At 48.3% G+C, this 26681-nt stretch overlaps 1 protein-coding gene across 1 annotated transcript; it reads left to right on the forward strand.

Moving 5' to 3' along the window:
* Positions 1-361: 361 nt before the first annotated feature.
* LOC121849376 (unconventional myosin-Vb) lies at positions 362-26679 on the forward strand. The gene is made up of 5 exons (XM_042336005.1): positions 362-497; positions 21783-21893; positions 22713-22884; positions 26044-26188; positions 26612-26679. The coding sequence occupies exons 1-5, from the start codon at positions 471-473 to the stop codon at positions 26637-26639; spliced, it is 483 nt and encodes a 160-aa protein (XP_042191939.1). The 5' UTR covers positions 362-470; the 3' UTR covers positions 26640-26679.
* The last annotated feature ends 2 nt before the right edge of the window (positions 26680-26681 follow it).

A 26681-nucleotide genomic window follows, 5' to 3' on the forward strand; every position in this document is an offset into this window, starting at 1 on the left:
TCGGGGGAGGTTCTCCCACAGGGAACTTTCTACCTGAGTAAAGGTCGCCGTGAGAGAGAGAGAGAAAGAGAGAGAGAGGAATTCGCTTCCAACTGGGAGAAAAATGGCGACCAGGGAAACATTTATTCCTCGACGTCCAGAAGCGGTGGAGATGGAGAATTAAGGTCTCTCTCTCTCTCTCTCTCTGTGTGAGTGTCTGTGTGTGTGTGTCTGTGTGTGTGTCTCTCTCTCTGTGTGTCTCTCTCTGTGTGTCTCTCTCTCTGTGTCTCTGTGTGTGTGTCTGTCTGTGTGTGTGTGTGTGTCTCTGTGTCTGTGTGTGTCTCTGTGTGTGTGTGTCTCTGTGTCTGTGTGTGTCTCTGTGTGTGTGTGTCTCTGTGTGTGTGTGTCTCTCTCTCTCCCTCTCTCTGCCCGATGCACACAGGAGCCCCCGAGTTGTGGTCGGTCTCAGGCGCCTGTGAGAGGAGAACACCATGTCAACTTCAGAACTTTACAGCCAGGTGAGTGGGGAGTGGGTGAGTGGGTGAGTGGGGAGGTGAGTGGGGAGAGGGTGAGTGGGGAGTGGGTGAGAGGAGTGGGTGAGTTGGGGAGTGGGTGAGAGGAGTGGGGAGTGGTGAGAGGAGTGGGTGAGTGGGGAAGTGGGTGAGAGGAGTGGGGAGTGGGTGAGTGACGTCAGTGAGTGGCCGCGGCGCTACATTGTAGCCATTGCGACAACAACAAACAAACAAACAAACGGCAACATTGTAGCCGCCGCGACGAAACGGCAACAATTGTAACAAAACCTCTCGGCGATTGTTCCCGGTGTCGCCGCGTTCCAATTCGATTGTATCCGCAAACCATCACTTGTTACACTGCCCGACATCAACCCCCCCCTCTCCCCCCCCCTCCCCCTCTCACCCCTCCCCCACTCCCCTCTCACCCCTCCCCCCTCCCCCTCCCACCCTCTCCTCACACCTCTCCCTCCACCCTCTCCCCCCCCTCTCCCTCCCACCCTCTCCTCACACCCTCTCCCTCCCACCCTCTCCTCACACCCTCTCCCCCTCTCCCACCCTCTCCTCCACCCTCTCCCCCTCCACCCTCTCCTCACACCTCTCCCCCCCTCTCCCCCTCTCCTCACACCTCTCCCCCTCCCACCCTCTCCTCACACCCTCTCCCCTCCACCCTCTCCCCCTCCCCCCCCCACTCCCTCCCACCCTCTCCCCCCCCTCCCCCCACCCTCTCCTCACACCTCTCCCCCCTCCCACCCTCTCCTCACACCCTCTCCCCCTCCCACCCTCTCCTCACACCCTCTCCTCACACCCTCTCCTCACACCCTCTCCCCCTCCCACCCTCTCCTCACACTCTCCCCCCACTCCCCTCCCTCCCACTCTTACCTCACACCCTCTCCTCCCCCTCCTATTTCCCCTCCCTCCCACTCCCCCCAGCCTCTCCTCACACCCTCCCCCCCCACTCCCCCCTCTCTCTCCCCCCTACGCCCCCCTCTCTCTCCCCCTCTCTCTCCCCTCCCACTCCCTCCCCTCTCCCCCGCCTTTCTCTCCCACTCCCTTTCTCCCACTCCCCCCCTCTCTCCCCCCCTCCCACTCCCCCCTTCTCCCACTCTCCCCCACGCCCCACTCCTCTCCCACTCCTCTCCCCCCCCCACACCCCCCTCCCCCTCCTCACCCTTTTCCTGTTGTCATCTACCGCTCCCCCACCCCCCCCAAAAAAATAATAAGAAGCCACTGTTTTAATCATCATCTTCATCATCATCAACGCCACACTAATAATTATCCTCGCATTGGCACAGCGTCTTTTCACGACCCCTCGAGACGTCTCAAAGCGCTTCCCAAGCGAATATGCTGTCAATTTTGGGGATAAATATCATATATATTTATACTATGTTATGTAATATACGGTAAAGTGGATTGACTTTGTGTTTTGTGGGCGAAACGCGGCTCCCAATTGCGCACAGCGGTGTCCCATTGCTCTCTGTGTCTCTGTCTGTCCCATCTCCTCTCTCTACCCCCTATTACCCCCCACCCCCCCCCCGACAACACAACTAACCAAAAATTGAGCTTTTTGTTTCTTTGCCATCGCTTTGGTTTTGGTTGTTTTTAATATATATTTTTTTTAAAAAAACACCAAAATCAGATTTTTTTTAGAAAAAAAAGACCTCGGATTGGCGACTCGATTCAGTTCAAGTCAAATTGTAAATACAGCGATTAGTTTTTATATATAAAATATGATTAACCGCTTCTCGGATCAGATGAGTCTTGTGGCACAGGGAACAAACAGGTGGACAGTTTTGGGGAGGAAAGTAAGAGACGGGGAGGGAAAGATATATAAAAATTAGATTTTCGTTTGAAAAGCAAAAAAAAATCACTTTTTTTAAGTGATTTACACCTGAGATTCCACATTTTTGAATGAGTTGAGACCTAATAATGCTGTAAATGGGACAGAGAGAGAGAGAGCCTTTCTGATGTTGACAGAGGAATGGGGGGAGGAGAGAAACAAACAATGATATTACAGTATGAATGTGACTTGTTTGGTTTCGGTCAGTGATGACAGTATCTCGTAGCTGATGTCAGAGATTTTACATTTTGTTCCGCCTTCTGTGAGCCGTGCGTCTGTCTCTCTCGCAAGTTTCGACAGAACCAGTTCCTGTGTTGTAAAGTAATCAAATCAGTGTTTTCCACTCCCTTCCCCCTCTCTCTCTTTCTCTCTCCCTCTCTGTCTCCCTCCCCCTCCACCCTTACTACAATAACAACACAAAAAGTGTCACCTGCCTCCCAACGCCCCCCAACTCCCCCCAACTTTCCACAGCGCCTTTCACGTTGGGAGGACATCCCAAGGCGATGGGACAGGCTGGGATTTGGATCCGAGCTGGGGGTTGGGATTGGGTCGGGGGGGTGGAGGGCAGGGAGGGTGGGGGTAGGAGGGTGACCGAGGGCGATGTAAAAAAGGAGGGTCTTGAGACGGGCCTTGGAGACGAGGGAGGGAGTGAAGAGAAGGGACTGTGGGATGTAGTTCCAAAGGGTGGGGACAGAGAGGGTGAAGTCCTGACCGTCAAAGGTTGTAAATATTACATATATTATATATTTATAAATATAATGTATTGTTTGTAATTTAGAACACGCGCACAGAACGCATTTAAGTAATTAGGGGACAGTAATTTAATACAATTACTTGTTGTCGATCGTATAGAAATCAACATCACAGAAAGAGGCCATTCGGCCCATCCTTCTGGGCCAATGCTGAGAAAAATAACATTTATTACAAAAAAGTATTACAAAAAATGTGAAAACCCAGTTCTCTCCCACAAAATAGTTCACTTAATATATTCTGTGAAGCGCTTTGAGACATCTCAACAACATGATCAGGATTATTATCATTATTATTCTCTCCCTATAATATATTCACTGAACAGGCGTTTATCTAGTGTGGTTTTGAATGATCTGTTGATACAATCTTTGTGGTGACCAGTTCCACACCCTGACAACCCTCTGAATGAAGCAATTCTTTGTAACTTCTGCCCTAATATTTCTGTCTTTTCCTGATTACAATCCTAAAATGGAGGCAATGCTCTTGTGCATTTCATGCTGAGCTGTGTTGCTCATCTGATAGTCTGATATTAGCAGTAACACTTCTATATAGTCTGATAAGCAGTTGCGTCCCTCTGGGGAGAGCGTGAGCACATCGTAAATAATCAATCCTTTCCTTTCATGTTGCTCTCAAAGTGATTTGCAGTGCAGTGACTATATATTCTGGGTCAGTGGTGGCCAACCTTTATGAAGAGGTTTATGGTTGGCTACCACTCACCTGGAATATACAGTGACCAAACATTATGGTTGGGCAACAAGATCAATTTTCTGGATTGAACATCTCTTGAGTTATGCCATAAATCAAGAAATATTCCATCAAAGAAAAACTGAAAATAACCGATCCAAGACGGACCCATAAAAAGCACCTTAACGATGGATGGTACGTCGCTCGTCAGCATCTTCGACAGCGCAGCGTGGAGACTTAGCTGAAGATGTAATTTTTGGCAATCTGTTAATTATCACATCACATGGCTCATTTTTTTCATCCACTCAATACCAGAATCGTAGCAAATAGGTACGTTATAATAGCAATAATAATATTCCTTGCATTTGTTGGGGCTTCACACAGTCCTGTAAAGTGGAAGGACTGTGTATTTTTGTGGGCGAAACACCGGCAGCCAATCGCACAATTGAGTGTCCATTTTTAATCCCTTTAAAAAATGTTTTAAAGTAATTATTACCCTTGGAGAGCGATCCGCCAATCGACTAAGAACAGAGGTGTGTGGAGTAAGGAAACTTGCCAAAGGTTTTGCCCCCAACCTCAACCTCCCGGAATTGAACCGGGGGTCCTCTCGCTCGAAGGCTAACCAACTGCTCTACGGGACTCCACATTTAGCTCGGACTGGAGAAATTGAGACTCTTCCTTCTTAGCTGTTTGCTGAGTCAGCTGTTTGGGAGCCTGGGTGGGAGGGTGTGGGGTGGGTGGGGGTTCTGCAAATTGCTGCAAATAACAGATTGCTACAAGTTTTTGTATGTTCTCAGCGGAACGGAGATTTGCGAGGTTGTGATTTCAATGTTACAGTATAACCCAATGCTGAGCTGTGCGCGAGGCCGTCTGGTACCTGGAAAGGACTGATTACTTTAAAGTGCAACACTCAAATCCGCAGCATCGCAACGCTATAGTATAACAGTAATCTTCGCAATTGATACAGCGCTTTATCACATCGGTGAGGGGTCTCAAATCTCTTCACAGGACATACTGGAAAATATTGTAGAATCCTACAGCACAGAAGGAAGACATTCGGTCCATTGAAAGAGCTATCCTACTAGTCCCACTCCCCCGCTCTTAGCCCCTAAGCCATACAAATATTTCCTTTTCAAGTACATATTCAGTTCCCTTTTGAAAGCTGTTAACAAATCTGATTCCATCACTCTTTCAGGCAGGGCATTCCAGACCGTAACAGCTCTCTGGGCTCTCTTTCTCCACATAATAATAATCCTTGCATTTGATATAGCGCTTTTCACATCTGGAGGACGTCCCAAAGCGCTTCACAGAACACACTGTAAAGTGAATTGACTGTATATTGAGCGGCAGCCAATTGCGCACAGCAATGTCCCACAAACAGTCGTAGATTGAAAATGACCAATTTATTATTTTTTTTGGTTTTGGAGGGATTATTATTAGGCTCTGTGTGGAGTAAGGAAACTTGCCCAAGGTTTCGCCCTAACCTGCCGGGGATTGAACTCAGGTCTCTCGCTTGCAAAGCGAGTGCTCGAAACACTGAGCTACAGGACTCCACACCTGTTTACCTAACAGTAAATAAAAACCCCGTTGTTAGTCAATTGGCAGATCGCTTTCCGGGGTTAATAATCCCTCCCCTATCCCCCAACCCCCCCTCCCCGCCCTCCAAAAATATGGTCATTCAATCCAGAATTGTTTGGTTCAGTGACGTTGTCATCATGGAGCCTCTCCCAGTAACTTTTGCTACTGTCTGAATACCTTACTTATCTTATTTTCTCCTCCTCTCCTGAAGTTTGCCAGCATAACAACATTCCAGTAGAGAGCCTGATATCCTCACGAGTTGCGATCAGTCACATTGAGGGTAACAAGGCGTGGACAGTACGTGTGATTCACGCTCTCTAAATATGTGTGTGTGTGTCACGTTCTCTCTCTAATTGGGTATCCGTGGTATGTTTCTCTCTCTCTCTGTGTATGTGTTTCTTTCTAAATATGTGTGTGTGTCACCAGCCTCTCTGCCTCCACCCTTTGGAACTCCATCCCTCGGTCCCTTCATCTCGTTCCCTCCCTTGACTCCTTTAAGGCACATCTCGAGACCCTCCTCTTCGACTGCGCCTTCAGCCACCCCTCCTTACCCCCGCCCTCCACCCTCCCTGATCCGAACACCCAGCATTAGACCCAAATCCCTGACTGTTCAGCACCTCGGGACGTCCTCCCGACGTGAAAGGCGCAAATCGTCATTACTGTTTATAGTTGTAAATCCTGCGAAGTATTTTGAAACGTAGGAATCTCGACGACATGAAAGGCAGAAAGATAACAATAATGGTAATAATCACTTAGGACTGTAGACTGTCACCATGGAAGTCGTTCTTCAAACAAACTGCTTTTACTCTAATAACGCGGCATTTCACAGGCTCCAGAATTGGTCAAATGCTTAAATGCGGACTTTAATTTTTAAGCCTTTTTTTTTCTCTTGCGGTTTCTTCCCAAAACTGTAGGCTTCAAAGTTGAGACTGGATTCAACAAATTTGCTAAATTCTGCCCCGTCTGAGACGCCACATCAATTCAGTCAATCCAGGCCCGGGAGGAATTTCACTCCGCAAGTTTTCAAATTAAAACCCGAATTTAAGAACTTTCCAAATTTATTAATAATAATAATAATTCTTGCATTTGCCATAGTGCCTCATCACGTCTTTGAGATGTCTCAAAAAAATATACTGTGGATTGACTGTGTATTTTGTGGGCGAAACGCGGTATTTTAACTAACCGCAAAGGTGTCGTCGTTGAGAATGACGTGCAAGGAATCCACAACGTGCATATTATAGAAATTTACAGCACAGAGGGAGGCCATTCAGCCCTTTGCATCTTTAAAAGAGTTTAATCAGCTAGTTATCTGCTCAGTCACATTCTCTTGCCTTTTCCCAATGCCTCTTCATATTTGAGAATTGTGCGGGAGAAGGACGGACACAACACACCCATTTGGTCCATTCAATAAAAAGTGACAATAATAAATTGGTCACTCAATCCACGGCTGGTTGTGGGACGCTGCTGTGCGTACTTGGCTGCCGCGTTTCGCCCACAAAAAAAAACAGTCAATTCACTTTACAGTATATTCTGTGAAACGCTTTGAGACGTCTCAACAGCGTGATAAGGTGCCATATCAAATGCAAGGATTATTATTATTATCCAATTTTGCACAGCATTGTCCCACAAGCAATCGTGTGTTGAGTGACCACATTATTTTGTTTTGAGGGATTATTGCCCCTCGAAAGTGCTGTGTGCAATGCCGTGTTTCACCCATAAAATAATCAATTCATTTGGCAGTATATTCTGTGAAGCCCTTTGACTTCTCAATGATGTCAAATGCAAGAATTATTATTACAATTCACTACACAGGAAAGTAACTTGAAGGATGGAGCCCTTTGAGGTGTTTCCAATGTGGTATGCATGCTTGTATTTTCAAAGATGCCTTCTTCTATGGCACCATAAATAACTTGAGTTTAATGTGACTGGGGAACAGATTTTGGCTGACCTTGATAAGCTCCTTATCTCACACTGGCAGTGAAGCCTCATTGTGTAAATCTCCGTATTCAGTGCTGCTGAGGGAGAGATTCATTTTTATTATTTATTTCCTACTAATCCTCCTGCAATCTGACATCCATGAGATGAAATAAGGAAGGAAAGAGAGAACTTGCTTCTCAGCTTGACACAAGATCTTCAAGCTGCTTACCTAATTCCGGACAGTATTAGGCACAGGTTGGCAAGAGCCAAGGCTTGGGAAACTCATAAAAAGTGGTTTTAGCTGGTCCTTGCTGGACAAGCCGCAGGAAAGCTTGCAAATGCTACTAATGACTAGCTATGTGGTTTTAGCTGGTTAGGCTCCAGCAGTTACCCCAACATCCATTCTGGGGTCCCCAAGACTTAGCTACTACGACCTGTGCCTAATACTTTCCGGAATTAGGTAAGCAGGATGCGTCCATCCAGGGAGAGAGAGCGCATTCCATTCCAACAATCTCCCTCTGGGATTTCCATGTGTAGGTGGGAGGCAGGGAATTCTCAGCTTGGTTTGGAGACTCTGATGGGTTTCTGCGTGTGTCAGACACTCAGCTGACCAAATAGAGTGGACATTAAAGTCCACTTAGCTGGTGATTGGGGTTGTGGTTGGGATGTCCTCCCGACATGAAAGGCGCGATACAAATGTAATGTTGTTGTTGTTGTGATGGGGAGCTCTCAGTTTAACATCTCATCCAGGTTTTAGCCTGGCTCCATTATAGCAATGGGGGAGTGCAGCATTGGCAGAGGTCCTGTCCTCCGGATGAGACGTTAAACTGAAGTCCCGTTCAGGTGAACGTTAAAGATCCTATGGCACTTTTCGAAAAGTGAAGCGAATTTCTCTCTCCCGGTGTCCTGGCCAACAATCCCCCACATAAATTTGATTCCTGGCCGTGTACGGGACATGGCTGCAGTCAAATTGGCTGCCACATTCGCCTACAAACACGCAGGCGCTAAGCTTCACAATAAATCCTGTGAAGCGCTTTGCGGGATTTCGACCATGACAAATCAATTGCAAGGAGTTTTTAATATCAGGTAAATATAGTATAAAATCACTCGGTAGAGCTAAGTGGTTTTCAGTGATGAGTCAGCCCGACCAATAACCCCGACACTTTACATTATGGAGAAATATTACTTTTCTTAATATATTTGAGCTTCCCAATATAGCTACATTTTTCAGGAGATTGATATTTTGTTCACTAAGTACTTTGTCGGGCCAATTCCGAATCGTCATTAACAATCCCAGTTGCATCGATGATTACACGCATAAAGTGCTCTGAGACGCTACCCTGGGCGGAGGGCGCTATAGGAGCGTGAGTTGTTGTTGTATAGGAACTATGTTTGGTTTATACTCTCACATACATCCACATTTAATAATGTTATCATTATTATTATTTATTATTATGACTTGATGTCCTATTCTGCAATGCTCCAGATTATGTGGTCATGGCTGTGTGTGTGTGCAAACTACCTGCCCTCAGTGACTTGACAGCGATTCCATGTTGTTTCGATGTTATTACCCCCGTGTCCAATGCTGGGATTTGTTTATTATTAGACACAGTCTAAGATGAGACCCCGATGCAGCCTTGGAGATATGCTGTATTGTCAGAGGTGGCGTGCTTAGGATGAGACGTTAAACTAAGGTCTCGTCTGCCTGTTCGGGTGGACGTTAAAGATCCCATGACACTATTCAAAAAGTTTCTCTCTCCCGGTGTCCTGGCCAACAGTCCCCCAAATAAAACCGGTCACTCGTTCCACGGCTGTTGTGGGACACTAGCTGCCACGTTTCACCCACAAAATATTCAGTCAATTCACTTTACAGCATAGCCTGTGAGGCTCTTTGCGATGTCTCGACGGTGTAAAAGGCGTTAGTTATATTAAATGCGAGGATTGTCGTTATTTGGGGTTCAAGCCCCATGTCTAGGTTTTGAACTGAGTTTCGGCTGATACTCCCAGGACAGTGTTGGAGAGTGCTGCGAGCATTCAGACAGGATGTTAAATCGAGATCCCATCTGCGTGTTCAGGCAGACGTTAAAAGATATCGTGGCATTATTTGTGACAATCTGGCCACCAATCCCCCAGATTGTGCAATAAAATTGCTCATTCACTTCGGGGCTGTTTGTGGGACATTGCCGTGTGCAGTTTGGTTGGCACTTTTGCCTACAAACAACAACAACAAAATTACATTTACAGAGCACCTTTCATGTCGGGAGGGACAGGCGCTGAACAGTCAGGTGTCGGGGCCCGAGCATGGGGGAGGGGTGGGGTAGGGGTGAGGGAAGGCAGAGAGGTGAGAGGGCGACTAAAGGCACGATCAAAGAGGAGGATCTTGAGACCGGAGGCCAGGGAGGAAGCGAGGCGAAGGGACTGCGGGATGGAGTTCCAGAGTGAGAGGCTGAAATCCCGGTCACCGATAGTAGGTCGGGCGGGAGACATGGAGCAGGTCGGAGACGCCGAACGGAGGGAGCGGGCAGATTGGTAGGGTGTCAACAGGTCAGAGAGGAAAGAGGGGGGGTGGGGGCGAGGCAATGTTTAATTGAAAGTGAGGACGAGGATCTTGAACTCGATCCTCTGGGGGATGGGGAGCCAGTGGAGTCGGGCGAGGGTGGGAGTGATAGGGTCGTGGAGCCTGGTCAGTGAGAGTACATGAGCTGCAGAGATTTGGATGATCTGCAGCTTGTGAAGGGAAGAGTTGGGAAGGCCGATGAGGGAGGAGTTCCCGTAATCGAGCCTTGAGGTGACGAATGCGTGGGTGAGGGTTTGGGCAGCCTGAGGGGTGAGGCAGTGGCGGAGTCTGGCAATGTTGCGGAGGTGGTGGTAGGCAGTGCCGGTCGTGGCGCGGATGTGGGAGAGAAAGGACAGTTCAGGGTCAAACAAGACACCCAGGTTCCTGACTGGCTTAGTGAGGTTGAGTGTGCAGCCGTGGAGGCAGATGCTGCCGGTGCCCGAGGTGCGGAGGCGCTGGCGCGAGCCAATCAGGAGGACCTCGGTCTTGCTGACGTTGAGTTGGAGAAAGTTGTCCCTCGTCCAGGACTTGATGTCGGACAGGCAGTCGGTCAGGACCCCAGTAGTCCTGGAGTGGAGGGTGGAGGCAGAGCGATAGAGTTGGGTGTCATCAGCACAGTGGGGAAATTTACCCCATGTCCGCGGATGATGTCACAGTCACTGCCTTTTACGTTAAACATTTCGTTTACATCAAAGCCCGTGAATCACTTTAAAGTGTGCTGAACTGAAAGACGCCATGACAGTAACTAGGATTATATTAATAACGGGTCAATGGTGTGTTATAGAGGGCAGTTCGGGATTAGAGGGGACAAATATAACATAATAACAATACATGCATTTGATACAGCGCCTTATCACATCGTTGAGAGGTCTCAAAGCGCTCCACAGAATGTACTGTAAAGTAGAGTGACTGTACACTTTGTGGGCAAAATGTGCCAGCTAATTGCACACAAGGTGAACAGAATATATTGTACATCCTGTATATATTGTACAGAAGACACTGTAAAGTGAAGTGACTGCATTCTGTAAGGGAAACAGTGCCAAGGACGGGACATTGGGAGCAGAACCCAACAGCCTCGAAATAGGTTTGTTATATTTGTCTGGTCGACGATCCAGAACGTTCCTGAAGCTTTGAATATCAGATGTGATGAGGGTCCGATGACAATTTCCCCTTTTCAGAGAAGTAATCCTTCTCCGAGGCTTCCTGTCAAACCTGTCTTGAGGCGGGACCGGGTGTTATGATTGGGCAATACAGGACATGCGATGACTCGTGATATCTTTTCATTACATTGTTATTAATCACAATAATAATAGTGAAGCTTGTGTTTAATGTTGCAGCTAATTGCATCGTCCAAACTTGGGGTTTAACTGTAAAAGTGTCCTGGTAAGCTTTGGATCTCTCTCTCAATCCCTCCACCTTGCCCCCTCCCCTCTTTTAGATCACCACCGAAGACCTTCCTCTTCGACCGAACTTCCAGTCACCTCCTCCCTCCCCCGGCTCAGCATCAGGCTCCGTCACTGTTAAGCGCTCCGAGGGGTTGCCCTGCGTGAAGGGCGCTTAGATATATATCTCTGTGCAAGTTGCAGTTGTTGTAAAGTGTAGTGACTATATTTGTAGGTGAACATAGCAGCTAATTTGCCCACAACAACAGCATGAAGTCAATGACTGATTTTATTTGAGGGATTGTTGGCCAGGACACCGGGAGAGAGAAACTCCCTTCTCTTCACGAGTAGCACTGGAGTGTCAGCCCTCATCATTTCTTCACCCCCTCCCCATTATTTTATTGTATAAAAACAAATTGCCAAACATTTCTCCCGAAGGGCGTTTCCCCTTTTAATTGACACGGAATATTTCAGCTAAGAAATAGCAAAGAACGTCAGGTTGGAACATGTCCGCACTCACTAAAGTGCTGATGAAAGATGCTTTGCTCCTCTCCCGACTCCCTCCCCCGCATCCCGTTGCCCCCCCCACCCCCTCCACCGATCTCCCCCAATCGCTCAGCAAACAGCTGACTCCCTGTGACGCTCTGGTGGTGTAAGTCGCTTCACTGCAGCTGAATTGCTGGATCGCTGCCAGGGTCCTGAGAGGAGTTTCCAACGGTGACCTGGCCCTTAACACAACCACCGTGATCCTTGAATTTTATACATACGGCGCCTTTCACATCAGGCGGACGTCTCACAGGAACAGGAGTAGGCCATTCAGCCCCTTGAGCCTGTTCCGCTCTTCTATTAGATCACGGCTGATCTGTACCTCAACTCCATTTATTATAATAATCCTTGCATTTGATTATAGCGCTTTACACATCGTTGAGTGACCAAATTATTATTAGTACTTTTTTTTTTGGAAGGGATTATTTCTTCCGGAAAGCAACCTGTCAATCGACTGAGAACCAACTTCCTACTTCCTGTTAGGTAAACAGGTGTGTGGAGAAGGGAAACTCACCTGAGGTTTCGCCCCATGCAGGAAGTGAACCAGGTTCTCTCGTTGTGAGGAGAGAGCACTAACCACAAGTCTACAGGACTCCGTATCCCTTGTTACCCTTAACTAACCAAAGTCTATCCACCTCAGTCTTGAAAATTACCTCCACAGCCTTTTGGGGGCGAGAGTTCCAGATTTCCATTACCCACAAAGTCCTTCGTAGGATTTCACTATGAAACGTAGTGGTCGTGTATTTTGTGTATGATGTTCTCCCAACATGAAAGGTACTGTACCAAATGCAAGAATTATTATTATTATTATTTTACCTTGAATTTCCTGAGCAGACGGACATCTCGGTCGCCTCCCTCTCGAGACCCCGTCTCTCCTCAAGGTATCTGAAGTGTCATTTGCTGCGGGGAAAATAATAATAATAAATACTAATCCTTGCATTTGATGTAGCGCTTTATAACGTCATTGAGACGTTTCAAAGCGCTTCACAGAATATACTGTAAAGTGGACTGTGTTTGTATTGGGGCGAAACAGAGCAAAGTATACAGGAGAGAGGGGTGTGGGGGAGGCAGAGAGCGCGAAAGAGAGAGGGAGTGGGTATTCCTCACGCGGTGAGAGCAGAAGTCCTCAGACTCGGAAGGTGGGACAGGATATCTGCTTGTGACCCACCACCACCCTTTCCGGGATTCATTTTGTGAATGGGAGTCATTCATTTTGTAGTGAGTGCGACAGCCAATTTGCACAGGAAAGTCCCACTGATGGCTCTCTTCCCTTTTTCTCTCTCTCTCGTTTTCCCGCGCTCTCTCGCTCTTTCACTCCCTCTCTCCATCTCTCTCACTCTCCGCCAGAGACAGAGAGAGAGAGAGAGTAACTCACACGCAGGGAGGATTGGAAATGATGGTGGAGTGCTACCCCAGCAATTGATAAACCGAACAGCAGCAGCTAACACACAGTGATTTACTGCCACATACCCCCCCACCCTACCCCATCAACACAAACCAACAGCTGACCTCAGCAACAGTACTGTCAGCCATCACCCCCCCCAGCGAAGGGCTGGCATTGATTACAGGCACTGTACGGGGAAAATGCTTAATATCCCACGCTAATCCCTAATCCCATTCCCTGCTCTCTCCCCATCGTGCCTGTGCTGGTGCTCGCTCTTTGAGACACCTCCACGTCATTACAACACGGCACTAATCAATGCGAGGATTATTATTATTAATTGCTCATTCGCTTCAGAGCTGTGTGCTGTTGACTGCCGTGAATCACTGCACTTGACAGCAATTCCCCTTGGAGTGCTTTGAGATTATTGTTCTACGTTCTAGACACTAATGAAATGTAAGATGTTGAATTGTAATGTGCCCTCCTGTAAGAGCCAGCCTTTGTGTGTATATTTCCGCACAGACAGATGTATTAGTGGGGGAAAAAAAGCACATCCTCAGCAGAATGCCTTTGGCTTCATTATGCTTCGCTCTCCTTCACTCAATATTCTCCACTTTCTCCTTACGCCAGAGCGATGAGTGGCATCATTTTTTTTCTGCTCAGCCGAGTGTCTGACACATGCGGAAACCCATCACCGTTGCTTCAGAGAATCCAAACCAAGCTGAGAATTCCATGCATCCCACTCACTTCCCGTGGAAAAGCCAGAGATAGATTGTTGGAATGGAATGTGCGCTCTCTCTCTCCCTGGAGGGACACATCCTGCTCACCTCATTTATATTGTAAGATTATGCATATTGACTGTGTATTTTGTGGGTGAAACGCGGCAACCAATTGCACACCGCAGTGTCCCGCAAACAGTCGTGAATTGAGTGACCGTTTTTTTTTAAAGGGATCATTACTACCGGAAAGCGATCCACCAATTCACAAACAACCGGGTTCCTACTTACTGCTAGGTAAACAGAGACGTGTGCAGTAAGGAAACTTGCCTAAGGTTTCGCGCTGCCCTGGAATCGAACCCAGGTCCTCTCGTTTGCGAGGCGAACATGCTAACCACTACGCTACGGGACTCAACAACTTCAACGCTATAAACAGATCTTCTATCTGATCTAGCACATTATAACCAAGATTGAAAAGGTTAATATGATAATACATACAAATAATAAAATTGTTGGGCTTGAGATAGTGCCTTTCACGTCAGGACATCTCAAAGCCTTTCAATACTAAGCATTGACTTAGTGTAATTTGTTAGTGAACAGCTAATTTGCCCAAATCATCTTTAATATCATCATAAATTATAATCCTTATCTGATTATTAATAACTATCCTTGGACTTGATATCCACGTCGTCTTTCACATCAGCAGAATGTCTGAAAATACTTCGAAGGATTCATTGTAATGGGGGAGAGAGACTGTGTATTTTGTAGGTGAATGCAGCAGCCAATTTACACGCAGCAACGTCCCACAAACAGCCAATGAGCGATTTTATCTGGTGGCGGCGATTGTCAGCAAGGGTACGGGTAGAGAGAAACTCCCTTCTCTATTCCAGTAGTGTCGCAGGACCTTTAATGTGCACCTGAACAGACACAAGCAGGAAACAGGAAATCTGTTGAGTCTTTCACTTGAAGGATGGCACCTCTGACAATGCAGCATTGCCCCATCACTGCACGGGAGTGTCAGCCTGGACTATCAAGTCATGACATGTGGCATCTGCATCATTCTTTCCCCCCGTCCTCCTCCTCCCCCCACCTCAACTCATACACATCACCCAAATGCTTAAATGTCAGCAATATTTAATATGTTTCACTCTCTGAACCATCACAGGACACCCCCCCCCCCCCCCCATCTGTGTTGAGAGCAACAGAAACCCACCATCTGCCAGTGTGAGATTTTATCTTTCAGCCTCCTCCCGGCTAAGGTCCGACTGTGCTTCTGTGAGTTGGGGTCTCTGTTCAGAGAGAAAGAGAGACAAAAACTCACAGAGATAGACCGAGAGATTGAGAGAAAAACGCATACATACTGAGAGAGAGAGAAAAACACACATAGACAGACAACAACAACAGGAATACTTTTGTATAGCGCCTTTAACATCGGGAGGACGTCCCAAGGCGCTGGGAAGAGAGGGAAAGAGACTGAAAGAGGAAGAGAAACACAGACATACAGAGACAGAGGGAGAGTCGCAGTTGAAAGCAATGCCCGCAAACATACACAAAGATGTATATACAGCCATGATGTGCACTTTATTATCCACACCATCACACTGAAATGATTCCTCTGACATTTACAGCTTTGGCTGCCACACAGCAGAAGCCTGTCAAGCGAAATTATGCCCTTCATCAGAGACATTGGGTCCCATCTGTCTATTCAGGCGGATGTTAAGGATTCTGCCGATCTATTGGATAAGAGAAGGCAGTTTCTCTCTCCTGGTGTCCTAATCGAAAATCGCCCAAGTAAAACTGGTCACTTACCTCGTGACTGTTTGAGGGATTTTGCTGTTCGCAAATTGGCTGCCATGTAAGCCAACAAAGTACACAGTCACTGAACTTTATGGTTAATCTTGTGATGCGATTTGAGATGTATTCCTCTGAAGGCTGTCTTCCCCCCTTTCGGTCACCTCTGCTCCCTAGAACTCTTTCCTGAATTTTTCCCGGAGTTCCCGAGTGTATTGGTTACTCATCTCGCAAGCAAGAGTACCAGGGGTCGATTCCCGGGCAGGGCGAAACCTTAGGCAAGTTACCTTACTACTGTTTACCTAGCAGTAAGTAGGAACAATTAATTAATTGATGATTAGTCAATTGACGGATCGCTTTCCGGGGTTAATAATCCCACACACATAAAAATTGATTGGTCACTGAATCCACGCCCGTTTGTGGGACACAATATTGGCTGCCACGTCTCGCCCACAAAATACACAGTCAGTCCACCTTACAGTATATTCCGTGAAGCGCTTTGAGACGTCCCAATGCAAGGATTATTATCATTATTATAGGGATTGTTAAAGTCTTATCTTTTCGGTTCCAATTCCAAAAGCGTGACAGAGTGAGAGTGAGGTGAAGTGCGATGGAAATGGGATAATTATATCTCTCTTATGTCTCTTCTCAGCCCATGTCCGCCTGACCTCACACAGTCAATGTCCCCCACTCCCCCCCACCTCCCCCCCCCCACCCATCGCGACCCCCACCCCCACCCCCTCCCATTGTCAGGCTGGATGCACAATGGCGTGGTTTGGCTGTGGGTTGCTGTGACGACGGGAGGTGTGGCTGGAAGCGTTGGATGGCTGGACTAATTGAGCGGGTTTGTGTAGCCTCATTGTGTCAGAGCAAATTAGGCAAATGGGCAGCGATGGGTGGAAGCTTGTTTCCCCGGGGGAGAGGAGGTATCTCACTGAGACCTTCAGTGACCAGGATCTCACTCCATAACGTGCCTGGAGCGCTCTTCCCTCGCCTCCCTCCCCCCCCCCCACCCCAGCAGTAAGAGGGGATGAATGACAGAAATTGTTGGTCGCCTCCTATGCCCACCCTCCCTGCCCTCCACCCCTCCTGATCCCAACCCTCAGCTCGGGTCCAAATCCCTGACTGTCCTCTTGACGTGAAAGGCATTGTGTGTAAATGTCATTTGGTGGTGTTTGGTTCAAGTCTCCACATCAGGGACGTTGGGTTCAGGAGTCGTGTGTGGAGTCCCGTAGGATAGTGGTTAGAGCACTCGCCTCACAAGAGAGAGGACCTGGGTTTGATTCCCGACAGTGAGAAACGTTGGGCAGGTTTCATTACCCCCACGTGGGTCTGTTGACCCAGCAGCAAGTAGGAACAGTAACTTGGTCAATTAGCTGATCGCTTTCTGTGGGTAATAATCCCTCAAAAGAAAACTGATTCCTCAATCCACGACTGTTTGTGGGACACTGCTGTGCGTAATTGACTGCCACATTTCTCCGACAAAACATAATCAATTCACTTTACAGTATAGACTGTGAAGCGCTGTGAGACGTCTGAGGCGCTCTATCAAATACAAGGATTATTATGATTATCAGGTGTTTGCTGACATTCCTGCTCAGTGATGGGGGGGAACACTGTATTATCTGAGGTGACATGTTTTAGGTTTGACGATAATTATTCCGATTTTCTCCCTTGGTGTCCTGGCTGACAATTCCTCCCCCACTCCACCCCCCTCGATAAAATTAGTCGTTCACTTCATGGCTGTTTGTGCCAAGTTCTATATTGGCTGCTACATTTGCCTACAAATGCACGGTAACTACATTTTGCAGTAAAGTCCTGTTTGCTTTGAGGCATCTTCCCGACGTGAGAGGCGTTGTATCAATTGACTATATTATTATTACTATCCAAGTCTATTTTTCTGCTAAACGGATCTCTCCAGCTTTCTGGGAAAGAGGGTTCCACCTCTTCACAACCTTCTGTGTGAGGAAATGCTTCCTGATCTCAGTTCTGATGTGTCTTGGTTCTGATTTTGAGGTGCTGCCTCCTTGTAAGCTCTCTGAGATGCCGCATCTCATATAAATGTAAATTGTTGTTGTGGTTTGAGCACTCGCCTTGCAAGCGAGAGGACCTGGGTTCGATTCCCGGGCAGAGCAAAACCTTAGGCAGGATTCCTTACTCCGCACGCCTCTGTTTACCTAGAAGTAGGAACCCTTCTTATTGTTAGTTGATTCACTTTTCCGGAAGTAATAATCCTGTAAAAAAAAAAGAAATAATAATAATAATTTGGTCACTCAATCCACGACACTGTTGGTGGGACACTGCTGTTGTGTAATTGACTGCCTCGTTTCGCGCACAAAATATACAGTCAATTCACTTTATGATATATTCTGTGAAGCGCTTTGAGACGTCTAGAAGATGTAATAAGGCACTGTATCAAGTAAAAGGATTATTATTGCTATCCCTGTCCAAGAGGGAAGAATCATCTATTATCTCACCTTTGAATTCCTTTCATTATTTTTATTTTATTTTTATTTTAAATCAGGTCACCCCTTTAATCTGATTTAAGGAATATAATCTCAGTTTTTCTTCACAGCTCAGATCATTCCTTTGTTTCTCATCTGTTCCGGTTTACGTTAAAAAAAATCACGTGTCAGATTCTGTTCAAAAAGCGAAGGGATTTTTTTCTCTCCTGACCAAAAATCCCCACTCACTTCATGGCTGTTTGCGGGACAATGCTGTGTACAAATTAGCTGCCTGGTTCGCCTACAAAATACATAGTCGCTACACTTCAATTTGAGACATCAAGAGGAACCTTGAGCTATCATCTATACATTTGATTAAAAAAANCAGGAGGACATCTCAAAGCACTTCACAGGTTTCTTTGCTCTGCTGCATTGTCAGAGGTGTCATCATTCAGATGAGACGTTAAACCAATCTGCCTTTCAGGTGGATGTTAAAATCCCATGGTGCTATTTGAAAAAGAAAAGGGAGTTTCTCTCTCTCTCTCCAAGGGTCCTGGCCAACAATCCCCCCAAATAAAATTGGTCACTCACTCCACGGTTGAGTTTGTGGGACATTGCTATGTACAAATTGGTTGTCCCGTTTCACCCACAATCACTGCACTTCACAGTATAATCTGTGAGACGTCTCAACGACATGATAGGGCCCTTTGTCAAATGCAAGAATTAGTATTATAACAATCCCTCTCCCACCTCTGCCCGCTCATGGCGTGACTCAAAGAGAAGGGAATTTCTCTCTCCCGGTGCCCTGGCCGATAATCCCCAGATCAAAATTGGCCATCCACTTCATGGCTGTTTGTGGGGCATTACTGTGCAGAGTTTACTGAATCTTTAGTACAGTTTCCAGCAGTTTATTAGACTTTGTGTCTTTGTACTTTGGTCTATAGGGCCCTATAAACTTGGAACGTGATAATAATAATGATAAAAATCCTTGCTTTTTTTTGCATTTGTACTTTCACCTTGCAGGATTGACTAAAGTGTAGTGACCTGTACCTCAACTTTTAAAGCTGATCCACGGATAATTGCTGTCAAGTGTAGTGACTGTGTATTGACTGCAAAGTCCCACAAACAGTTACAAGGCAAACCCATAATAATACCCAGAGAGTTGTTACGGTCTGGAAAGCACTGCCTGAAAGGTTAGTGGAAGCGAATTGGATAATAGCTTTCAAAAGGGAATTGAATAGGCACTTGAAAAGGAAAAATTTGCAGGGTTGTAAGATAGAGCGAGGGAGTGGGAAGCTGGTGGCTCTTTCAAAGATCCGGCACAGGCACGATTGGCCGAATGGCCTCCTTTGTGCTATAAAATTCCATGTTTCTATAACATTCCTTGCATTTGATATAGCTCCTTATCATGTCTCAAAGCACTTCACAGAATATAATGCAAAGTGAATTGACTGCGTATTTTGTGGGTGAAACGCGGCAGCCGATTGCGCACAGTATCTCTGTTTACAATAGTGTCTCAGCTTCTTGATGGACCTTGATTTTGAGGAAAGGCGAGAGAGGCCGGGATTATTCTCATTGGAGCAGAGAAGGTTACGAGGACCTAATAGAGGTCTTCAAAATCATGAGGGGATTTGATAGGTTAGAAAGGGAAAAGCTGTTCCCACTGGTGGGTGTATCGGTGACTCGAGGTCACAGATTCAAAATAGTCTCCAAAAGAAGCCGAGGGGCGGGGAGAAGAAATTTTTCACGCAGCGAGTTGTTCGAATCTGGAACCCATTGCCTGAAAGGGCGGTCGAGGCCGATTCGATAACTACTTTTAAAAACACGGTGGACGGGTATTTGAGGAGGACGGGTTTGCAGGGTTATGGGGAGAGGACTGGGGAGTGGGATTGACATTGCATTGCTCTATTCAAAGACTTGATGGGCCAAATGGCCTCTTTTTGTGCTGTACGATTCTACGGTTCTATGATCTTTGACATCCATCTGATCGGGACCTCGGGAGTGGTGTGGGGGGCGAGGGTGGAGAGTAGAGAGAACAAACATGCTGTCGGTCGTTGTTCGACCCTGGTTCATTACTCCAATTTACTCTCATTTTCTCCTTCTTTCCTTCCTTCCTTCCTTCCTTCCTGGCCGGACCTGAGGCCTAGAGGGTTGCTAGGCAACTAGGCCTGAGGCCTTCACCAAAACCCACTCTGTTGACCCTCCAGGACGTTTGAGATAGTGACTTGGGCATATCTTGTCAGATTTATTTTCTCTCCTCCCCCCCCCCCCCCCCCCCACTTCCCCCCCATACTCTCTCCCCCTATTCTCCACTGTGGTATAGCTTTGATAACCAACAAAAATTAGTTCAGTTCAGGCCTCAAACTCTACTTTGCTCTTGTCAGGCCACATCTGGGGTAGTGAGTAGGGCGTCCTGCTCCGCCACTGTCAAGCGCGCTGGGACCCTCCCTACCCTGCGTGGGGGACGCTATATGCGTTGTTGTTGATATTGTTTTTGTTGTTGAGTCCAGCTCTGGTCAGGCCACACCTGGAGCAATGCATCAGGCAGTAGAGTGACCCTATGTGAGAGTAAACGAACGCAAGATCATTAATTTTTTTCTTTCTGCCTTTTTTATCCTTCATTCTTATTCATCTCTTTCTCTCTCTCTCTCTCTCTCTCTCTCTCTTTTTCTCATTCTTTTTCTTTCCTCCCTCTCTCTCTCTTTCTCCTCACTGTTTTTCTTTTCACTTGTAATTTTCTCATTCTCTTTTTCTTTCTTTCTCTCTCTCTCTCTCTCTCTCCTTTTGCTCTCTCTCTCTTTTTCCGCTCTTGTCTGGATGGTTCGGGTGGAAGGGCAGATCAGCCACTGAGGGCTGGGAGTAATCCCACTCTTCTCCTGCTAACACTGCAAACCAATTCCTGTGAATAGGAGGCAACGTGTTTCAATTAGTTCACTCATCTTAAGGCTCAGTTTCATTCATGAAGTTCCTCGTTCTTTCTTTCAAATGTCTCACCCAACCTCTCAGGTCTCATTCGGTGCAATCCCCTCATTCCCCATTATCTCATGATCTTCAGCAGGCTGTGGCCTGCTCCATGTCCCCCCCGAACCCTTCCTGCTCCACCATCAGCGGTCAGACCTTCAGCCTTTCTGCCCCACCCTCTGGAACTCCCATCGAACAATCCCTTCGCTTCTCCCCCTCCCTTGCCTGCTTCAAGCCATGTCTCAAGACCCTCCTCTTCGACCGTGCCTTTGGCCACTCTCCCCCCTTTTAGTTGGTTAGCCTCCAGCAGTTACCCACAACGCACACTCCGCCAACCTGCGCCTAACACTTTCCGGAATTAGGTAAGCAGGATGCGTCCCTCCAGGGAGAGAGAGAGAGAGAGAAGAGAGCGCGTTCCATTCCAACAATCTATCTCTGGGATTTCCACGTGTAAGTGGGATGCAGGGAATTCTTAGCTTGGTTTGGAGGCTCTTAAATATGGTGATGGGTTTCCGCGTGTGTCAGATACTCGGCTGAGAAAAAAACAAACCAGGTAGTCTGGTATTACCAGTGAGCACCTCTATATAATCTGATAAGCAGGTGCACACCACAAATAATAATCCTTATTAATTATCCTTTTGATACAGTGCCTTTCATGTTGCGGTCGACCTGAAGCCTTTGGGATGTGATGCTCTGTTGAGAAGTTGAGAATTTCGGAATAACAGATGTTGGGAACTTTCTTTGCAGTTTACGAAAGTTTGGATCCCTGACCCTGAAGATGTTTGGAAATCGGCAGAAATTGTCAAGAATTACAGGGAAGAGGATGAGCATCTTCACCTTCAACTGGAGGATGGCATGGTGAGTAGAAAAACATACAAAGCCCTCCATGGCCTCGCCCCACCCTACCTCTGTGACCTCCTAACCTCTACCAACCCGCCCGTTCCCTCCGCTCTGGCCTGCTCCACGTCCCCTGACCCATCTGCCCCACCATTACCTCCTTAGCCTCCCGCCTCTTCGACCATGCCATCGAGCACCCCCTTCCCTCCCTTACCCCCCCCAACCCTAGCTCGGGTCTGAAATGCTGTATTCTGTCCAGCACCTTGGGACGTCCTCCCAACGTGAAAGGTGCTATACAACTGTAATCTTGTTGTTGTTGTTGTTGTTGAGTGTGGGCACGGAGGGAGGGAGTGAGTTTCAGTCAGGGAGAGAGCAGGAATGGGGTTAGAGTAGAGAGCTCCAGTGGGGAGCAACCACTATTACAGACACGATGGGGAGAGAGAGCAGGGATGGAGGAGAACATGGGATGAGTAGAGAGCTCTAGGGAGCGAGCCCCATTACAGACACGATGAGGAGAGAGAGACCGGAACGGGCTGGGGGAGATGCGGAGCAGGCAGATCACAAGGAGGTAGGGAGGAGCAAGGCGGTGGAAAGCAAGGACGGGAGGAGGGGTCTTGTTGCGATGGTTCACTAAAGTAGCTCAAAAAGAAGCTGGATAAGCAATTGAAGGAGGACACTTAGAACAGAAATGAGACAAGACGTGTGCCAGGATGGTGGAAGGCTAACTGGACGGACCTTGGTCTTCTTTAACCGAGCAAATTCTTATAATGAGCATCAGAGCTGTGAGGGTGAGTTAGTGACACAGTGATTGACGTCCACGTTCATGGAAATGTCTTGTAGCCCCTGGAGTATCCCATTGGCCCGAAGGCGAACCCGATGCCCTTCCTGCGTAACCCCGACATCCTGGTGGGTGAGAACGACCTGACAGCCCTCAGTTACCTCCACGAGCCCGCCGTGCTCCACAACCTGAGGGTCCGCTTCCTGGAGACCAACGCCATCTATACTTACTGCGGTGAGTGGGCTGGGGGGAGGGAGGGGGAGGGGGAGCGGGAGCGGAGGGGCATGGGAAGGAGGGGCGGGGGGAGGAGGAGCTGGGGGGGGAGGGGGAGAGTACAGAATGTACTGTAAAGTGGATTGACTGCGTATTTTGTGGGCAAAATTTAAGTGCCCCTGCGCCGCCCTCCCTCCCTCCCACCCCACCCCCTCCCCAGTTCTGCACAGCAGTTTTATTATCATTCGTGGTGTCCTGGCCAAGGTATCCCTAGAATACAAGGGTGAGGATCTTGAAGTCGATCCTCTCTGGCAGTCTGGCAAGGACTGGGGTGATCGGGGAACGGAGTTTGGTGCGGGTGAGAATGCGGGCGGCAGAGTTTTGAATGATCTGGATTTTGTGGATGGGAGGCCGGCGAGGGGGGCGTTGGAGTAGTCCAGCCGAGAGGTGACAAAGGCATGGACCAGGGTTTCAGCGGCTTTCGGAGAGAGGTATTGGCAGAGACGGGCGATACGTCGGAGGTGGGAGAAAGCGGTGCTGGTGAGGGACCAGATGTGGGGGAGGAAGGATAATTGGTGGTCGAACCTGACGCCTAGGTTGCGTACGGATTCGGAGAGATCTGGGTAGGTGGAGGAGGTGAGAGCCATGAGATTTTAGATGTTGATGAGAGCCATCAGCTGAAGGAAATTTGCGCTCATCCAGCCTCTGAGATCTGACAGGCAGCTGACAGAACTGGGGCCTGGGGGTCACAAAAAGGGGTGGAAAAATAGAGTTGGGTATCATCCGCGTATATGTGGAAATGTACCCATAATGACATCCCCAAGAGGGAGCATGTAGATCAGAAAGAGGAGGGGGCCAAGGATGGATCCTTGGGGTACCCCGCAGGTAACCGGGTGAGAGTGGGAGGAGAAGCCGTTTGTGCAAATGTACTGCTGACGATTTGTGAGGTAGGACTCGAACCAGGCGAGTGCGGTCCCACTGAGGTGGATGATGGAGGAAAGGCAGTGGAGGAGGATGGCGTGATTGACTGTGTCGAATGCCGTGGAGAGGTCCAGGAGGACAAGGAGGCAGAGGGCCTCCCCTGGTCACGGATAGAGAGGATGTCGTTCATGACTTTCACAAGTGCAGTCTCTGTACTGTGGGCAGAAACCAGACTGTGAGGGGTTGAAGAGGGAGTGGGAGGAGAGGTGTGCGCGAAGTTGATTGGCAACAACGTGTTCTAGGACCTTTGCGAGGAAGGGCAGGTTAGAAATAGGGTTGGGGTTTGAGGGATCTAGGGAAGGTTTTTTGAGGAGGTGGGTGATGACAGTAGTTTTGAGGAGGGCAAGGACTGATCCGGAGGAGAGGGACTGGTTGATGATGTCAACACAAGAGGAGGGGCAGCTGGATGACCACCAAGTTGGTGGGGAGGGGCCCGAGGCAGCAGGTGGTGGGTTTCATGGAGGTGATGGTGGGTGAGAGGGAGGAGGAAGAGATGGGGAGGAAGGAATGTAGGATGGGCTGGTGGTAGGAGCAGATGATGGGGAGTGTGAGGGGGCCAGAGAGGGCGTGGTGGTGGGTGACAAGAGGCAGGTGGATGAGGCTGACTGGCGGATGTTGTGAATTTTAGATGAAAAGAAGTTCATGACCTCCTCGAACTTGGAATTTGATATGAAGATTGAGGAGATCTGAGGGGGGTCACGGAGGATGTAGTGGGTGGTAGAAAAAAGGATTTTAGGGTTGTGTTTAGCCTACAAGATGATGTTGGAGAAGAAGGCAGTTTTTGTTCGTGTCAGAGAACGGCGGTAGCTGTGGAGATGCTCGAGCCACAGCTGGCGGTGGACTGTCAGGCCAGTTTTCCGTCATCTGCGCTCAAGCAGCCAGGTTTGGGTTTTTTAGGCAGCGGAGATGGTTGTTGTACCAGGGGGATCGGGAGGGGTTTGGAGATGCTCCTGGATTTCAGGGGGACGAGGGAGTTGAAGGTGGAGGAGAGGCGATCATGGAGCAGCTGGATGGCTGCTTCAGGATCTCCGCTGGTGGGATAGGATGTTTGATGATGCGAGGGACTTTGTGAGGGTCTCAGGGGGTAGCTTTTTCCAAGGGCGGTGGAGGATGGTTGAGGACTTGGTGGCAGAGAGAGGGATGTGAGAGGAGAAGGAGATGAGGAAGTAGTCCGAGATGGCCTTGTCCACTATGCTGAGGTCGGAAATGTCAAGGCCATGGGTGATAATGAGGTCAAGGGCATGATCACGGTTGGGGCTAGGTGAACTTATATGAAGCGTGAGGTTTAGGGAGGAGAAGAGGGCAGTGAAATCGGCAGTAGTCCAAGGGGAGTTTAGGTGGAGGTTGAAATTGCCCATTATGAGCAGGCGCTTGGAGCAGAGGGACTGGGAAGAGAGGAGAGTAGAGATATCTGTGTGGAAGGAGCCGGGGGGCTTGTGGTGGGGGGGTAGACAAAGAGGATTTTTAATGGGAGAGAGGGGTAGAAGAGGGTGAGGTGCTCGAAGGAGGGGAAGCAGCCAAGGAGTAGGGGTAAGACCAATGGAGGCTTTGGAAATGAAGGCCACCCCGCCACCACGTTGGTTTGGACAGGGGGGTGTAGTGGAAGGTGTAGGGGAGACTTCCACTAGGGGGACGGGGTCATTGGGGGAGAGCCAGGTTTCAGTGAGCCCAAGAATGTCAAGCTGGTCATCCAGGATGAGGTCGTGGATGGTGAGGGCTTTATTTGAGAGGGAACGGTATCTCTGGGCAAAGGTAGCTCCTCAAATAACTTGTGACGTGTTTGGATTCCGGTCTGTGGTGGTCTTATTAGTCCAGTTCCTGAGCCAGGCGGGTCCACAGTACTCCATGACACTGCCGATCACAGCACAGTCAGCCTGGCCCATCAGCAGGACTTGGAAAGGCAGACCAACCAGTCACTGGGGGCAGGGAGTCATCTCAGTCAACTCCTGTTAACCCTGCAGGCTTTAATATCCATTGGGAGAAGTGGGAATGAGGAATGTGCCTTTGGTCTCCCTCCTAACTCTCTGCCTTCCCTCACCCCTACACCACCCCTCCCCCATGCTCGGGCCCCGACACCTGACTGTTCAGCACTTTGGGACATTCTCCCGACGTAAGAGGCGCTCTATAAATGTAATGTTGTTGTTGTTGAAGCAGCTCTGTTGTATTGTTAAGGTGCTAAAGGCTGTTGTGTTCACGCAGGTATTGTACTGGTTGCTATTAATCCTTACGAGCAGTTGCCAATATACGGAGAGGATGTCATCTACGCTTACTCCGGTCAGAACATGGGAGATATGGACCCTCACATCTTTGCTGTGGCTGAGGAAGCCTACAAACAGATGGCCAGGTCAGTCCTCTCGGGTGGTGGTGCGGGATGGATGGATGGATGGAGGGATGGTGCATGGATGCCGTGACACTTAGATTGGAGTCCTGTAGCGTATTGGTTAGATCACTTGCCTTGCAAGCGAGAGGACCCAGGTTTGAATCCCGGGCCGGGGGAAATCTTAGGCAAGTTTCCTTACCCCACACGTCTGTGTACGTAGCAGTAAGCAGCTGTTAGTCAGTTGGCGGATCGCTTTCTGGGAATAATAATTCTTCCCCAAAAAATGTGTTGTATGCAATTAGCTGCCGTGTTTCACCCACAGAATACCAGTCAATCCACTTTATAGCATATTCTGTGAAGTAAGGATTATTATTATTATCTGGTTGGGCGAGGGGGGAGCTGCTCATTGACTGATATCTCTCCCCCACCCCCACCCCACCACCCCAGGGATGAAGGAACCAATCTATCATTGTGAGCGGGGAGTCTGGTGCTGGGAAGACAGTCTCGGCTAAGTATG

This window comes from Callorhinchus milii, unplaced genomic scaffold, assembly GCF_018977255.1.
Source record: "Callorhinchus milii isolate IMCB2004 unplaced genomic scaffold, IMCB_Cmil_1.0 Scaffold1, whole genome shotgun sequence".
NCBI lineage: Eukaryota > Metazoa > Chordata > Chondrichthyes > Chimaeriformes > Callorhinchidae > Callorhinchus > Callorhinchus milii.